The sequence below is a fragment of the Pinus tabuliformis genome, chromosome 5_2 (genome assembly GCF_031772625.1).
Source record: "Pinus tabuliformis cultivar Carrire ecotype Pingquan chromosome 5_2, CPIR1, whole genome shotgun sequence".
Taxonomy (NCBI): Eukaryota; Viridiplantae; Streptophyta; class Pinopsida; order Pinales; family Pinaceae; genus Pinus; species Pinus tabuliformis.
The window spans coordinates 795,266,233-795,283,926 of record NC_142306.1 but is presented as its reverse complement, the minus strand read 5'-3'; the positions used below and the strand labels follow the sequence as shown (position 1 = coordinate 795,283,926).

At 41.1% G+C, this 17,694-nt stretch overlaps 1 protein-coding gene across 1 annotated transcript in view; it reads left to right on the top strand.

The window, feature by feature from the left end:
- The first annotated feature begins 1,187 nt into the window (after positions 1–1,187).
- Positions 1,188–17,694, top strand: part of NUDX15 (nudix hydrolase homolog 15) — a 122,454-nt gene continuing 105,947 nt past the window's right edge. Inside the window, exon 1 of the mRNA XM_089437015.1 lies at positions 1,188–1,706. Within this exon, the coding sequence (XP_089293141.1) occupies positions 1,334–1,706 (373 nt within the window). The 5' untranslated portion in view covers positions 1,188–1,333. The remainder of the gene's footprint in view (positions 1,707–17,694) is intronic.

Sequence of the window (17,694 nt, the reverse complement as noted above, 5' to 3'; positions counted from 1 at the left end):
TCCTAAGTGTTCAGAAATTTCATTTCCTCATGAGTTAGAGCATGTTTTGATGATGCATGAGATTCCTATTTTGGAAAATGAAGATCCGAGGTTAACCCAAACGTTTTTAGTAATGAGACCAGCCAAACCGAGATACGGTCTTGGTTATCTTGAGCAAGCTAATGGCCTCATACCAGATCGCTGATTTGGTTCTGTTCCGGATGACTACAAAAAGCCAGCAGTCATGGAGATGCACAAATTCTTCACTTTAATGGATGGATGTTTGAAAAATAGAGTCCCTGCCAAATGGATGAAAGCCATGTTGAATTGGGATCATTTTACAAATCCTAAAGCAGAGAAATTTGGTTTCAGTCATTCTATGTGTGAGAAAATAAAATTGTCTGAAGAATGGAAAGACCCCATGGAGTGTACTAACACATGGATCTCATTCTATGTTTGGTTAGAAAAGAGAAAGCAACAAATGATTTTAATGACTGATGCATCCACTTCAACTCAACATTCTTGGATAGCACTAGATAGCCTTAAAGTTGAAACACCTACAACTTTTCCTCCATACAAAGGCATAGTGCTTGGAGAAGGACAAAATTCTGCCAAAACAATACCATTAATATTAAAGGATAACAGTGCATCTGGTACTGATAATAGAATACATAAAACTTCTGAACAATGGAATTGGACAAACACTGTTGTGAAATGTCTTGAAATGAACATGGCCAAATCATTTCAAATCCAAAATACTTCAACGGATCAAAGTTAACATAGTTCTTTAGATCACAAACCGAAATTAAATAATAATTATTATAATATTAGAAAAATCACTTACAGATTTTCGCAATCCAAAATGCTTCGACGTATCTTAGCAGTAATGATGTAGTAGGTGACGAGGTTTTCTATTACAACGATATTACACCATGCCTTACGTCACCTCTATTTGCAGGAGGTTGACAGGTTCAAACCCTTTTTGTTAGAGTCTATGAGTAGCAGTTTTTCTTAAAATAGGATTGAAGATCTAAGTGTGGAAGTTAATACCAGACAAATTGCAAGTGATTTGACATTAATTTCACACAATTTGCAGTGATTTGAGAGAAATGAAGAAGATCAACGCTAAATACCAAATGGTTGGTTTGTTATCCTGAATGAACCTAATAAGTAACGGCCAAAAAAGTCTGATCGGTAGGCCTTTTGCACATGTTTCACGTTGGCAAAGTGTTCAATCAAAGTGGATACCAACACGTCTCCTGCTGACATCAATATGGCTGGCGAGTGACTCATTCGGTGTCAAATTCGTTCATTTTGTTTTCAACTTCGGCTGCCAAGAAATGCTTTCATTTCCATGTTCGGACTGCTGAGAAGTGCAAGAACCATGGCATCGAGAACGCTGGGAAATTCAATAGGGAACGGAATAGAAAATGAATGGGGGAGTCCTAAGCTCTGGAATTTAGCTCAACAGCTCCGTTTTTACCAGCCCCCGCACGCACCGTGGTGCAGTGACGATGACGCCGACGAAAGTGGGGAAGGAGCAGGAGGAGGGGTTTCGTCGCACCTGGGGGTGCTGGAGTCCGTCGCGGTTTCTTCTAATTCGAACCTTTCTGTAGCCAGGAAGAGGGCCAAGCGGGCGGCTGTACTCGTCTGCCTCTTTGAAGGCTCAGAGGGCGATCTTAGAGTTATTCTCACCCAAAGATCCGGCAATTTATCGTCTCATTCAGGTGGGGCTTCATCTATTTCACACTTTCCCATTTTATTTGAACTCTGTAAATTTAGTTTCATTTTCTTGAACAGCCCCTTATATTTATGAATTTGTTCTTGTTATTGTATGATAATTTGCGGGGATTGGATTTGTCAATTTAATGTGCTAGCTTATGTGAATTTAATGTGAAGGACAAATCAATTCATTTTCCGAGCACCCTTTTTGATTCTGTCCATTATTTGGTAGTTTGTGGGGTTTTCTCTGATCATTTAAGGTACCGAGTTCTGGATTAACCCCATTTAAACTTTGTTACTACTATATGATAGCTCTGTGGGTTTTAATTATGCCGCTTCTCGGCTCTGAGTAGAAATGCACCAAAATGAGGCGTTACGAATATTCTCAGGTGTTTGAGATAAGTGTTATAGCTACAATAAAGTATTTATGTCGAATCGATCTGTTACAATGGTTGTCTTCCAAGGGTGTCGACCTAATGTCTCCAAATGTGTGCTTGATGACCAGAGAGAAGACGCAATTATGGAGACAGTTATGGGCAGGGTAGCATAGATTGTGGATATGGTGAAACTAGACTTGCACAAAGAACCATTAAGTGGATGGGTGGCCCTTCACACATGGCCTCTCATGATCATTCCTGCCAAGAGGATCCTCATCAAGCTTTCATAGACATAAACCTTCATTCTTCAGCTCAAAGTCATCGTTGAAATGTCTCTCCCAGACTCTTTTTGTCTTTGTGTTTCTATGTATATATTTAATGCAATAATTTTGGACCTTTTATATACAAGGAAACATATTGGAATGCACATGACTTCATGCAAGGGAACTCACGTCAATGCATAGGTATAGCAGGAAGCACAAAAAATGGCTTCCTGGAGTATGGGTCCAACGTAAGGGCTGAGAAATGCAAGAAAACAACATTGTTGAGCAGTTTGGAATGCACAGGCTTGCCAATTGATTTCGTTGTCAACAAATCTGTCAGTTTCCTGATAGTTTTCGTTCTAGACTTGATTGTGGGGGAGAAGCTCAATATGTGCTAGGTGGAAATTCTCCATGGGACTATAGTTTTCCCTAGTTTGTGTGGCTTGGGATCTCTAGATGGTCAAATTGTATAGGAGAAGCTATGTGCAGGTTTGTTCTAGCCTTTCAGCACAAAATCCACACAGATTATATGAACCTGGAAGGGCTACATATGTTGATTTCTAAGTTTCAGTTTCAGATTTTTGTTTCTTTGTAGCCATTCTATCTCCAGAAAGTATTTTACTCAACAATAATTTTCTGCTGTAAATTAATTCTGAAAACTATAAAATAGAGATACTCTAGTGCTAGTTTTCCTGCAAACCTAGCACTCGGAATTTAATTCCTAGCAGAAAGCTGATCTACTGAATAAATACATAGCTAGGTTCCTAACACAATAAAATTTAGTGGAAACAAATATAATGATCTCAATCACAATGACACAATCAGATTTCTTCCCAACAAGTTTTTCATTAAAAAATCCAAACTTATGTGGGCTCCCATCCCTGGATAATGGCGCCCACTTGAGAAAATACAAAATACAATTAATCTAGATCTGCCCTAGATCAGTGCTCGATCTTTTCTGCAGATCTATATCTTTAGCCTCTTTGCACTCCCTTGGACCCAACGCACTGCTCACTGAGATTCCTCTCTCAATCTTGTGCTGCTGCAGTGTGTCTTTCTCCTATTCTCAACCTTGCTTTTATAACTTTACATTGAGCTACCCTAATCTCAAAGTGATTAACGACCGAAATTAGATCTCGCCTCAATTGAGATCAACTTCTAAGATTAAAACTTACTAAATTAAATCACTTTACTTTTCCTATGTTTCTTTAGCTCAATAAGCCAACATACTACTATGTGTTTTTTCCCAAGTTAGACTTAGGTTAGGTTACATCAACAACTTGCTCTTAGAGAAAGTGTACTAAGGAGAATGTGGGTGACTTCTGTATGCCTAGACACAAAGGTTGTGCAGAAGTACCTGCTTGAGCTACAAAAATCAACACTCCCTCTTAGCAAAGGGAGGTACTTTTAGAAGAACCTCCTCCACTTGGATCTGCCTCCAATGCCACCACGTCATCCGCTGTTGTAGCTACTCCTTTTGAACTAGAAGACTTCCCTGCTACCTACTTTGGAATCTACATTGAAGACTTGTCTCTCCCAACCATGCTCCTAGGAGCTTGTACTTGAGCATCCATCAATGTTAGCTCATACCAACTGGGTCTAACAAATCTGGAAGAGGCTTCTTGGCCATCTTCCAGATTAGAAAACTGAGTCCTCGGTCTCAACTCAATCTTTAAAGTCTCTTGCTTATTCTATGTAGACTGCCACTAATATGAGTCTTGTACTAAGTCCTTCTAGCACTGCTATGGGTTTGTCAAGGTCCTGTTACCCGTGACCTTGTTCCCTCACCTTAAATGGGATGTTAATTTTCTATCCTAGTCCAATGGGTCCTCCCCTAATGGCCCATCAAGTATAGGAGGGGCACTACTTGGGAAGCCATGATTGAGATTGAGTCGCCCCATCTCTTCCTATTTTATACTTACCACTTTCCATCTTACATTACAAGCCCCTTTCTACCTCCATTCTTCGGGTTTAACTGACCACTGGTTCATTGAAACTTGGTACCAACACATCCTCCTTACCTGGGTAGGGCTTGGAAATATACCTTGGGAGGTTGATGCAACAAAAAGAAATTGAAAGAGCATGATGGCCACAAGAAAAACAAAAGAAAAATCAAAATGCAAAAGATGGTTGGGACCATTCAAATTAGCATGTGGGCAAAAGCCAAGCATGAGCTCTACCTCACTTGTTATGGCCATCACTTGGTTCCTGGGCCAATGTTGCCCTATCATATTAATGAAAAGGAACCATTGCACGTCCCAACCCTTGGTGGGCAATGAGTTGCCACACCCTAAAGGGGGTAAATAACTGTTATACATCATACAAATAAAGCTCTCATTCCTTGAGCTACGAGTAGTAATACAAAGAAGAATCAAGAAAAAGGAAAAGGTATAGGAAGGGTGGAAAAACAAAGGTTGGGTTGGTAGTTCATCCATCCACGATTGCTCCCTCCTCACATCTATACACCCAGGATGAGGTACTCCATCATAGCCGTTCCCTTTGACCACGACACTTGGCCATGATGTCTTCCCCCTCCATTCCATCATTATTCCCAAGGCACCTATTGATGGAAGGATGGACCAAGGACATGTCACTTCCCTTGGGGGTTGGGAACACCTATTAGGATCATCATCAACCACTACTACCTAGGGAGGTAACACCATTACATGACTAAGGCCACGATTTTGGAAGAGAAGCCTTGCATGAAGTGTTACTTTGCATATTTCTTTCAAGTTTGGTTCACTTAGATGCAATAATGATCAAATGTACCTAATGGTGAAAGTTGTAGCACTGGATATTGTGTGTAATTGACAGGTGGTTTCATCTATAGGTCTGGGCAACTTAACTGGGGTCCAAGTCTTCTAGAGGGACATATTAACACCCATAGGTGAGGCATTGAGAGCCATGCAATGCTATCAGAACCGAACTGGTCATTGAACCGAAAAACCTTGTGGACTGGGAACCGGTCGGAATTGGAAAAAATCAGAAAAAAACCGGTTTACCAAAAACACATAAAATATTCATATTTTAAAGAAAAACAGATATATTCATGTGCATCCATATGAATCCAAACCATTTATACACAAATATGCAAAAGTTCTCATTTATATAGCAAGTAATAGTGCATATAACCAAAATAACACTTAGTGCAAAACATCGTTGAACCAAAAATGTTACAAACATCAAGAAACAGGCTCTAAAAGGCCTTTATAGTCCAAAATAACATGATAGATCATAGTATTATACTACAACCTACAATACTACAAGCTACAACTACAACAAATCAATGATCAAATCATCAATCATCATCTGATTCTTGATCATCCTCCTCATCCTCATTTGAAGAATGAGTAGCATCCAAGTTTGCAATGGGATTATGGCTTGATTCCCCTGGCCCTGAAGCTGCTACTGGTGCTTCTGATATATCTGCCTCTGCATCCTGTGGAGGTGGGTCCAAGTCCAACCAAGAAAGGTTTTCATTGTCAAATGTTGGTGCTTGACTCTCCACAACCCATTTTGATGTTGGATCAAAGTCACCCAAGGCAATGTTGCTTGATTTAGGGGTTTTATTCAGCAATTGGTTGCACCTCAACCTAAGGTAGTACTGAACAAAAACCATGTCATTTAATCGCTTTTGCTCCAAACGGTTCCTCTTCTTAGTGTGTATATGCTCAAACACACTCTCCAACAGCTTTCCAAGACTCCAATCCCATGTTGCTTGGGAGCGGGAGCGGGAGCGAAAACGGGAGCGGGAGCGACCATTTTCAGAAGCTCCTGGTTTGGGAGCGAATCCGGGAGCGATTTTTTAAAAATATATATATTTTTTATATTTTTTAGTTTTTGATACATATATGTCAACAAAAAACATGTAGAATGATGAATTAGACATAAAAAACATAAAAAAACATAGATTGATCATTGAACCATATCACATCAATCATCTAGAAATTATAATCGTCATCAACCATGTCCACAAGTTAGTAAAATACATATTACAACTGCAACATATTGAGTCTCATGAATCATGATTCATCAAATTCAATCTTAAAGTTTCAACTTCAAGCTTTCAAAATTGAAAATTCAATAACATTTATCATCATTGATCACCAAAGTTGTACTTGTAAGCTAAGTTTAACCATTACAAGAAGTAATATCTAAGATATTTCTAAGTCCTAACTTCTAACTGTTAACATGATATGAAATGTTATATATTTATAAAATGAAACATGAATAATGAAATGAAATGAAACAACTTTAGTCTTTCACGAAGCATCATATTCATAATTCACAATCATTACCAATGAGTTATAATTGCCAAGGCCCAACTTCAAACTTCAAATTTTCATTGTCACAGTGATATATTGTTTACAAAAAATATCATTATGATATGAAAGAGTCAGGAGTCAAGAGTCAAGGACTCAAAACTCAACAGTTATGAAAACTAAAGTCTAACAGAAACTAAAAAAGACAAGTAAACTATAAATTTACATGTGGCCCTTGCCAGAGAGTCTCCAGGAGTATAAGCAGGTCGTGGTGGTCTTCTAGGAGTCTCCCACACAGACCGACGACCAGAACTAGAACCTCCACGTGAGGGTGTAGATGGAGGTGGCGACAACAAAGGAACAAGACTCAAACCTCGAGCACTGCCACTGGATGGTGGAGGTGGAGGTGGCATGGCTGCTGCAGTTGCTTCATCTTTATCCCTTACAAGTTCTTCTTCCAGTTCTTCAATATGTACAATGCCATCCTCCAAATTGTCATCCTCTGGGTGATTGTCCCAAATTTTATATGTGGGATCCTCATAAGCCCGATCACAGTAATGACTCAACAACCTCAAGTTGTAGTGCACATAAACCAAGCTTTCTCTTCGGTTTTCATTGAGTTTGTTTCTTTTCACATTATGTATGTAGTTGTAGGTGCTCCAACACTTCTCTGCAGAAGAAGTATTTACAACCTGTGAAAGAACTTTTTTTTCCAATTTTGGCAAAAGTCCCTGGCCGCCATATGTTTCCCACCATGTGAGAGTATCAAATCTATCTCTGTCGTCCATTGCATGGAAGTTACCATACAAACCAGTGTCACTGAAGTATTTGCCTATTTCAAAGCGCACAACTGCACATTCCTTCCTGTCAGGTACCAACTTTTCTAATGCTTCCAAATATCCTCTAGTTACCTTTGGATCTAAATGGGGTTTGGTCCTAACCCCACCCCCTGCTGCAGGTTGGCCCAACCAAGATGTAGAGTAGTATTTTGGCGTAAGGATATATGCCAAGCAATGTAGTGGAAGATTAAGTCTATTCCACCGTTCACACACACAATCGTGAATCAGTTTGTACAAGTCGGGATCTCTGTTATGAACAATATCTTTTATTTCCCCCAACATGGTATCCATTTGCTCATACACCTCACCAATCACTGGTTTGTCTGTATCTGCAAACCGAATCATGTGATAAATGGGCTTGGTGAAATCCAATACTTGCCTCACACTTGTCCAAAACTGACCATCAAGAGTGGCCTCCTCCACCATTTCAAAACCTCCCCTATCAGCTGCATTTGTAGCCCTTCCCTTTAATACCTGCCAATGTGGACTTGATACCGTGCTAGCCAATGCTTCTCTTACCTTCAAAAGGCGCCTGAAGGTGAGGTAATAGCTACCAAATCTGGTCTTCGCAATCTTCAACAACTCTAATCTCGAGTGACTGCGGAAAAGGCCATGGGTATTGCTATGATTTGTAATAAATTTTATCATTTGTTTGCCTTTCTTGTACAAATCACCAATCCATTGGTATTGTTTATTTTTGTTCTTAACAATATCATGCAACAGAAGGTTCAATGTGTGAACCAAACATACAGACCAAAATATGTTGGGGTATTTATCCTCAATAATTGCTCCCGCTGCCTTACAAGTAGGAGCATTATTAGTGATGACTTGGATGACATTGTATGGCCCAATACGCTCAATTGTTTCAAACTTTCAAGTAATGCTTCTGCAATGTTGATGGCGGTCTTGAACTTGTCTAAGTAATCATGTGCAGTTAGAAAGATGGGACCACTAACAGACACAACAAGAACACTTATCAATGGCTTGCCTTTTACATTTGTCCATCCATCATATCGATGGACACCCCATGGTCAGTCCAAGAACTTGTCATTCTATTCAAAGAATGTGATATTTTTGCTTTTTCATGATCAAGGCCAACGGTTCTTGCCTTGTCATACCCAGGGCTCTTGTATCCTTTAGGGGCATCATTTATGGCAGAAACCATTTTGTGCCAATAAGGTGAGCGAAGAACATTGAATGGTATCCCACATGCATAGAGAAACCTGTAAACCTTTGAATCCACATCATTCCTACACCCCTCATCAAGGAAATCTGATATGGTTCTACGCCAGTGTTTTTAAAACCGGAACCGGTGACCGGACCGGTCCACCTAATGAACCGGTTTACCGACCGGAACCGGTCTAACCGGGACTGGTTTGGTCTAAACGAACCGGTTTTAAAAAAATACATTAAATAATTAATTTTTAATGAAACAAAACTATTTTTAAGATGTAAAACCATGATTCCAAGCCAATAGAGACAAAATATGCAAAGTTTGTTCATTTATATACCATGCAAAGGTGAATATATCAAAATGGCACCGAGTGCAATACATATCATCGACAAAATAGCAAAATACATAAGAAATGAGGCTCTAAATGGCCTATAAAGTCCAAAAACAATGCTGCAAGCTATGAGGCCATTGGCCTACTACAAGTCTACAGTGTACACATGATCAATCATCAAGTCCATCACCACTACTAGACACAGGATCATCATCATCATCATCTGGTTCAGAGTCTGAGGATGCCTCAGCCTGATCTGCAACATCAATATCAATGCCACCAATGACAATAGAAGTGGACCTAATGGAAGCACAAGTTTGTCGACCTGCACGACTAGTGCCTTCCATTGGTTCCTTGCCTTTCCTTGATGCCGCTACTGATCCTGGTTCTGATGCCGCCACATAATCTGCCTCATCCCCCGCTAAAGCCATGTCGATATCAAAATCAGCCTCAAACACAGGATCTTCAGTCTCCTCCATCCATTCTGATGTTGGATCAATATCGTCCAACACAATGGGATCTAGATCAGGTGATTTGCTCATCATTTGGTTCCTCCTCAGTCGAAGGTTGTATTGCACAAAAACAAGATCATTTAACCGTTTTTGTTCCAAACGGTTTCTCTTCTTCGTGTGTATGCGCTCAAAAACAGACCAATTGCGCTCACAACCTGAAGCACTGCAAGTTTGACTGAGGACTCTAATTGCAAACCTTTGCAATTGAGGACACTGGCCACCAAATGACTCCCACCAATGTGCTGCAAAGAAAAAGACAATAATTAGTAACTTAGTTTATAATTTGAATTGTAAAGAACGTAAACAATTTTAACTTGAAATGAAAAACAAAATGGAAATTGGAATTGCTTACCTGGTTGGTCCACATCTCTTGCCATCTTTGCCAAGTTTTTGCCAAAAGTACCACTTGCCATATTGAAAATAGTAAGCTGTCTATGTATTTCCAACTGGTCTACATGGTTAGGGACCATGCGCTCCAAGCAATCAATCAATCCAGCTCTGACCTCCCCATCATGCTGATCTCCTAGCCGATTTTTATAGTGATGCCTTGGGTTCAAAAAATACCCGGCTGCATGTATAGGACGATGGAGTTGATTGTTCCATCTGTTATCAATGATCTCCCATATACGGCCATATTTAGCTAACCTGTCCTTGTAAGCTACCCGTATCTGCTCCTTTGCCTGATCCATAGCTTCATAAATGTAGCCCATGGCCAATCTTTCCCCATCCACCAACCTTAGCACCTTAACAAGGGGCTCGGTAATTTTCACAAGCTCTACAGACCTTTTCCAAAAATAAGTGTCTAACACTTTCTTTTTGGTGTCTTTTCCATTTGGTCTACGAGCCCACCGAGATTCAGACCATTCATCAGAGGAAAACATTTTCTGCAAGTTTTTATGTTGACCATTGAGACATTGCAACGCGAGGAAGTGAGTTGCAAATCTCGTAATTGCAGGCCTAACAAGCTCTTTGCCTCCAGTGTGTTTCCTCATTAGGCTCAATACCCATGAGTGGTTGTAAATGTATTTTGTAATGCACTTGGCATGCTCTACAGTGTTTTTTACCCACTCCACTTTGCCTATATCCTCAAGCATGAGGTCTATGCAATGTGCAGCACATGGAGTCCAAAATATGGTCTTATATTTGGCCTCAAGCATCTTTCCAGCAAGAACATAGTTTGAGGCATTATCAGTGATGACCTGCACAACATGCTGCTCCCCAACTTCCTGAATAATGTTATCCAAAAGCTCAAATAGAAGGCTTGCATCCTTTACCTTATCAGATGCATCAACTGATTTCAAAAACATGGTTCCTTGAGGGCAAGAAACAAGGAAATTAATGATAGTGCGGTTCTTTCCATCGGTCCATCCATCTGACATAATGGAACAACCTGTTTTGAGCCATGACTCTTTAAACTCAACCAAATACTCATCAATGGAAGATATCTCTTTTTGCAAAAGAGCTCCCCTCAAGTCATGCATACTAGGGCCTTTGAAGCCCTTTCCTGCAGCTATAACAGAGTCCCACATAGCTTGGTAATAAGGTGAGCGAGCAGCATTAAATGGGATATCTGAATCATACCACCATCTAGCAATGTATTGGTGAGAAGTTTCTTTGCATTGTTTTTTCCAATGTTGATCCAAAGTGGGTTGAGAACTTGGCTGGGAGGAAGTGGGATTAGATTTAGAAGAGGCAATGTTGGCAGAAGATGAGAAATAACTTTGGATGTTTGCTCTCTTTGTTCCTTTTGATGGTTGGCCAACTCTAACAGAAGGATGAACATAGTGAAAGGGGTCATTGGTGGAAGGGATAGAAGTGGAGTCTTGAATCTCATAATCATCATACCCACTCTCTTTCATGGCTTCTATTAATTCCCTCTTCCTTGCAATTTCATCTTGGATGGCCTTCTCCCTAGCCTTATCCTCATAAAATTTTTCAAGCTTGGCAATGTATTCTGCCCTAATAGGACCTAACAGTTCTTTTGGTGCATCACATGGCTTTACTTGGCCTCTTACCCCAGCCAAGTGTTGTTTCAACCTAAGAATACCCCCACCTCCAATAGATTTATGGCATAATTTGCATATCATTTTTCCATCAATTACATCACAATGAACCCATGCACTGTCCTTTCCTTTTGGAGCCATGTTTGCTTGAAATAATAACAATTTGCAAAGAAATCTGCCATTTAAAAAAAAATTGCAGCTAAGCAAAATGGAAAACCAAAGATAAATGTAGAAAAACAAATGCACATGCAAGGCTCAAGCTACAAAATTTGATAGCATAGAGCTAGAGAGTTTATAGCATACATGATAGATCATAGAAGTGAGAAGTTTATAAGTATAACACATTAAAAAAAAATTCATGGACAACAGACTCAAATGAGGAATTATCAAGTGCAAATCCTTACCTGGAAATGCAAACTAGCTCCCTTAGCCTCCTCTTGAAGATGGCAACTCCACTGACAGCTACACACTATCTACAAAATAGCTCCAACTCCAACTCCAAGATGACTACTTCAGCAAAAACTCCACACTCTCCAAGCTCACAAACAAACTCACAAACACTCACAAACACTCACAAACACTCCAAATCAGTTGTGTGAGACAAATGAGAGTGAGAGGGGTCTCTTATAGCTTGGAGAGGGTGTTTTTGGAGGGAAAATACCTTTACCTCCCCCCCAAAACCCCTAAACCACAAAACAACTGCGCTTTTTTTCATTAAACGGTGGGCTTGCCATAAACTGGCCGGTTTAGGACGGAACCGGCCGGTTTGATACAAACCGGCCGGTTCCGTCCTAAACCGGCCGGTTTGATACAAACCGGCCGGTTCCGTCCTAAACCGGCCGGTTTTTACCGGTTAGGGCCAAATTTCGGGCAAACGAGGGAGCTGACCGGGTTTTCAGGCCGGTTCGGACCTGCCAGCTATCTAACCGGCCGGTTTGACCGGTTACCGGTTTTTGTGAACGGTTTTTAAAACTATGTTCTACGCCTTAAAGATGATGACCCTGTGCCTCCATATCCATTGCCTTGGGAGGATGCTGAAGGAGTTCTTTGTGATTGTGAGCTTGGTTCAAAGAAACCCCTTGATTTTTTTGATTTGTATTGGGCTTCCTCCTCTTCCCTTATGTATTTGGCTCTATCTGCTGCTGACACCAGTGTACAAGTTTTGATTCCTATTTGTTTGTCTCCATCCCATGGCCTTTTCCGGCAGAGGTGTCTTCTAGCACTGGTGTATGAACCTGTGTAATTAGTGTTGCAATGGGGGCAATGAAATTTAGTGGTTCCACCCCCTCTCCCTGTTTCAGCCCTGTTAACATATTTCCACAATGGGGTTTGGTCTTGTTTAGTTTTTTGAGGGTCATGTTCACCCTCCTCCAGCTCCTCCTCACCGGGGTTTTCACCAATTCGACTTTCTCCAGCTTCTTCATCCCCCTCTTCAGTTTGGCCCCTCCGTTTCCTACTCTCCAGCACCATAATAACCATAAAAGGGACCAAGAAGAGGAAAATGCCAAGAAATATAGCTAGGTCCATGGTGTTTGATGTTTGTAGGGTTTTGGTTCTTGAATCTGCAAATTAATTTAATTTATTGGGATTAATTAATTTAATTTAAATTCATGATTTTTAAACTCAATAAACTAAATTAAATTAACTAAATTACTACCTAATTAAATTAAACTAATTAAACTAACTAAATTACTAAGTTACTTACCTCTGCAAGCTTGCTCCTCGCTCCTCGGCACTTGCTCCTCGCTTCTCCTTGCTCCTTTGCTCTTGCTCTCCAACAAACTCAACTCAATGAAGTGATAATGAAATTTTTTTAGGCCCATTGGGCTTTTAAAACAATTTTTTATTTTTATTTATTTATTTATTTAATTTTTATTTATTTATTTATTTTAATTTTATTTTTTTTTAATTTTTTTTTTTAAATTTAATTTTTTTTTAGGTCAGCGGATTTTTTTTTTTGGTTGTCCGCCGGATCGCTCCCGGCGCCGCTCGAAACACTCTTGGAGCGTTTTTTTAATGCCCGGGAGCGACGGAGCGACCGCTCCCTACAGCGCTCCCGAAAATGGCAAGGAGCGCAATTTTTTTCGCTCCCATCTGGGAGCGATTCCGGGAGCGCGCTCCGGAGCCGCTTCCGCCCGGAGCGCGATTCAGGAGCGGGTTCGAGGGGGGGGGCTCCCCCGCAACTATGCTCCAATCAACTCTTCAAATCTGCAAAAAATCTCCCTCAGAACAACCATGCAAAAAACTCTCTGAATTCTCCTCACCGAACTTAGCTCAAGAATTGCAAGAGACTCAAATGAATAGTGTGAGTGAAATAGAGGGGATGGGGGTGTTTAAATAGCTTTAGGGGGTGCTAGAGTAGCGTTAGAAACTAGGAAAAATAATAAAAAATTAAAAAAATACTAAATTTTGTTGTTGTTGTTGTTATGCCCAGGCCGCACAGCGGTGGGCCTTGTGAACCGGTGGAATTGGTCCGGAACCGGTCCAGAACCGGTCCGGTACCGAACCGGTCATTTTTGGTTCGGAGGGCTGGTTCAGTCCAATTTTGCCTCCAAACCGGTCGGTTTTGCCGAAACCGGTTCAGTTCCGATAACACTAGAGCCATGGGCCTTTGGACAGTTGTAGAGCATCACTTGCATCCATGGGCACCTTCAACACCCACAACGTTTCTGCCTTTTGCCCTATATCATTTACTTTTATGGGATGATGCACTTGAACCAGCATGCCCCCAACCGGCTTAGCAGTGATCACAGAGGCAGGCAGTTGATCTAGGGCCGAGATGAGGATGGTCTCATACTGTGAGACAAGGAGGGCTGGTACCATCTTGAGAGGCCCCAACGTTGGAGCAGAGTCAGGCATCTTGACCACAGGGAGACCCATTTTGTGCCCCAAACCCAAAACTAGGGTCCACAGGATGTTTATGACAGAGATCTAGGGGCCAACCCCTAGACCATGATTTTAGAGGGCCTCTACACTTGCTAAGGCACCTATTTCCCTCAACGCTTGCCCTAAGCAAGCCTACGCTAGCATGACGTCAACATTTTGGCTTGCACATATGGATTTTTAATTAATTTGTCAAAGGCTACTAGGTCGGCTTGTGACCTAGCACATTGTTTTTATGTTTAGTGGGGCTTGTAGGCTAAATACGCATTCGTATGCCTCATATAAATTTAGAAACATGTCATTGTGATCTCTCATCATCACATCTCTTGGATCTTTGGCCTCATTAGAGGAATTCAGACTTGTTCTCTTGTGGATAAATTGGATATCTTGGATGCATTTTGATATTTGGAGCTGATCTTGGATATTCTTTGGACTAATGGACAAAAATCTTGCATGTTATTTTGTAAGTGCACTATTGTTGAATATTTGTTTATTTATGTCTAATGTATGGAATAATTCAATCTATTTTATGCTAAATTATGCCCTAATTTGTTGAAGATTAATTAAATGCTATCTAGATGAATGTTGCATGCATTACTCATACATAACATGTGATGAATTGTCCTAGTGGTGAACTCCTAGTAGCTCTCCCATGAAAATCCATTTTTCCATTGCATAGGTAAATGCTTGAAATTTTGTTGCTAGGGCATCAAATTTCGACCTCCTTAGAAACATTTTTGGCTAATCTATCTCATCCTAGACTCCATATTTTCAAGGGACAAGGGACTGGCCTAGTTGGTTGGTGACCGCACTCTATTTTTATCCATATTTTCTCTCTCCTAATTTGGCCCTTTCAAGGCCAAGCTAGGAAACTAGGGCTTGGTGCGAATCCCTAGGCAAGTAGAATTTTGGTGGTTGGAGAGCCTAAACATCAAGGGGATAGTATTTGCCACAAAATCTATCCTTTTGGTGGGCATCCACTTCAATTTCATCCATAAACTTTCTTGCCCTAGTTGTTTTCCTAAGAGGGAAACCCTACTTTCGCCTTGCTTCAACTTAAGGGCTTTCTTGAAGGTTTCATGAGCCTTGGCATTGCTAGTACATATTGTTGGAAACCTTTTCTCTTAGCCTTGACCTTTGGAAATTCCAACACTCATCAAATTTATCAAACCCTAGGTATTGTGCCCTCTTTCCTAGGTCTCATAATAGAAAGCAAATTGTCTTCTTGTGGAGCCTTAGACCTAAATTGTGCCTTTCTTGAGGAGCTCCTAGTGAGGTAACCTTACATATTAACCTCAAAATATTTGTTATAAATGACCTCTTTCCTATCGGGACTCCTCCCATCGGTGAAAGTCAGTGAAGAGCAGGGGGTTTTGGCTATGGTGACTGTGGGCCACTACCCCATTGTTGTCTTTTGGTCTAGTTTATGCCTTGTAGGGTTTTCCTCTCCAAGGCCTGTTAGATTTTGTAGCAACAGGTCCTTTGAGCATCCACGAACTCTGTTGCCAATCCCCTAATTAGTATGGTCTCCTTCTCTCCCTCCGAGGGCTAACCTCTGCCGGTCTTGCTGGCCAACCTTGTTGGTATTGTCCTTCGTACCATGCATTGTCCACTGAATCCTGTCGACACTTATACTCATAGCTTATCGTGGCAGTCAAACCCTTATGCAGTCAACGTCGGTCAAATAATACGGATTTCCTCGATTTCTGTGCCCAGAAATGCGGTCTGCTCAACAGAAAGTCTCCCACAAAAAATGCAGTCAAACGGGTCAACGCTGCTGGTTGATGCTTGGTCAAACTTTCCTGAAATACGGTCAACACTGAAAAACAATCTTCTTCTTTGCATGTGTGGAGAGAGGCTGTCCTAAAATCCGTACCCAATCATATGAGGAGAGAGAGAGATGTGTGAGAAGGTGAGTGATGTCCAAATGAGGCAAAGGCACCCTCTATTTATATGCAAACGTTGAGGATGAATAGACGTGACTGTTAGGCTTCTGAGCTTACATTAGTTTGTTGGCCGACCTTGACAATTTGTCCATAAACAACATAAATTCATAATTCCATTTGTACATGTCAGAATGAGATGATCTTTAGATCAATCCTACACCTCTCAAAGAGAGGAATCCAATAAAAATGTCAGCTGCATCATATGACCTGTTCAAGGTGGAGTTTGGCCCTAGTTGCGAAATTTAACACTCCCTCTCAACTAGGACGAATTCCACTTGCCAAACCATTTGAGAATTAGTACCATCCCTCCTCTGCTAAACCATGAAGAAATAATGAAGAAGAAAATGATCGAGAATGTATCATACCATTCTCCACTGACCTGAAGTCAGTCTCCAATAATCAAGAGTGTATTATACTACTCTCCACTGACCCGAAGTTGATCTCCATTCATCCCTGATCAATATCAAACATCCTAACATAGGGAGTATAGTAGTACACGATGCGTCCATCGGTAGTACTATGGTCCCTATCCTCATTTCCCTACTCATTGGCCAGATGAGAGGTACTTCCCATGAGTCCCAGACTGCATGGGTAGGATGTGCCAGCAGGAGAAGGTGAACCACTCATCCTGCTCATATGCCATAGGAGAAGGTGAACCACTCATCCTATGCATATCTCAACATGGGGTATCACAGGGGAAGGTGAACCACTCAACCTGTACACAACGCACCAATAGGGGAAGGTGAACCACTCACCCTGTGGTCGCTCATCGCTCCAAGAAGTACCCCAAGCCCTTCGGAGCTCCTAGAGCTCAATATCCATCTCATACGGGACCCTCATAAGAGGGTCTCTCAATGACTCCAAGTCGTTCACGGAAGTTTAAGAATTTGACCTTCCCCAGGGGCTTCGTAAGAATATTTGCAACCTGATCATCAGTCCCAATATGACGGAGCTTTATTGCTCCCTGTTGTACCATATCTTGAATAAAGTGGTACCTAATATCAATATGCTTGGAGTAGTCCTGAAACATGGGATTCTCAGAAAAACGAATCCTATTCTGGTTGTCGCAATAGATCACAGTGGTATCCAACACATGACCAAATAGCTCACTAAAGAGCTTCCTTAACCAAACAGCTTCACAGGAGGCCATACTGGTAGCAATGTATTAGGCCTCAGCAGTGCTCAAAGTAACTGACTTCTGCTTCTTGCTCATCCAAGATATTGAAGCAAAACCTAGAGAGAAGTAACATCCAAATGTGCTTTTACGGTCCACCACACTGCCAGCCCAGTCAGCATCAGAATAACCATGGAGCCTCACATTCCCGACAGTGTATCTTAGTCCATAGGTGATTGTGCCCTAGAGATATCTCAAGAGATTCTTGGCAGCAATCCAGTGTATGTGA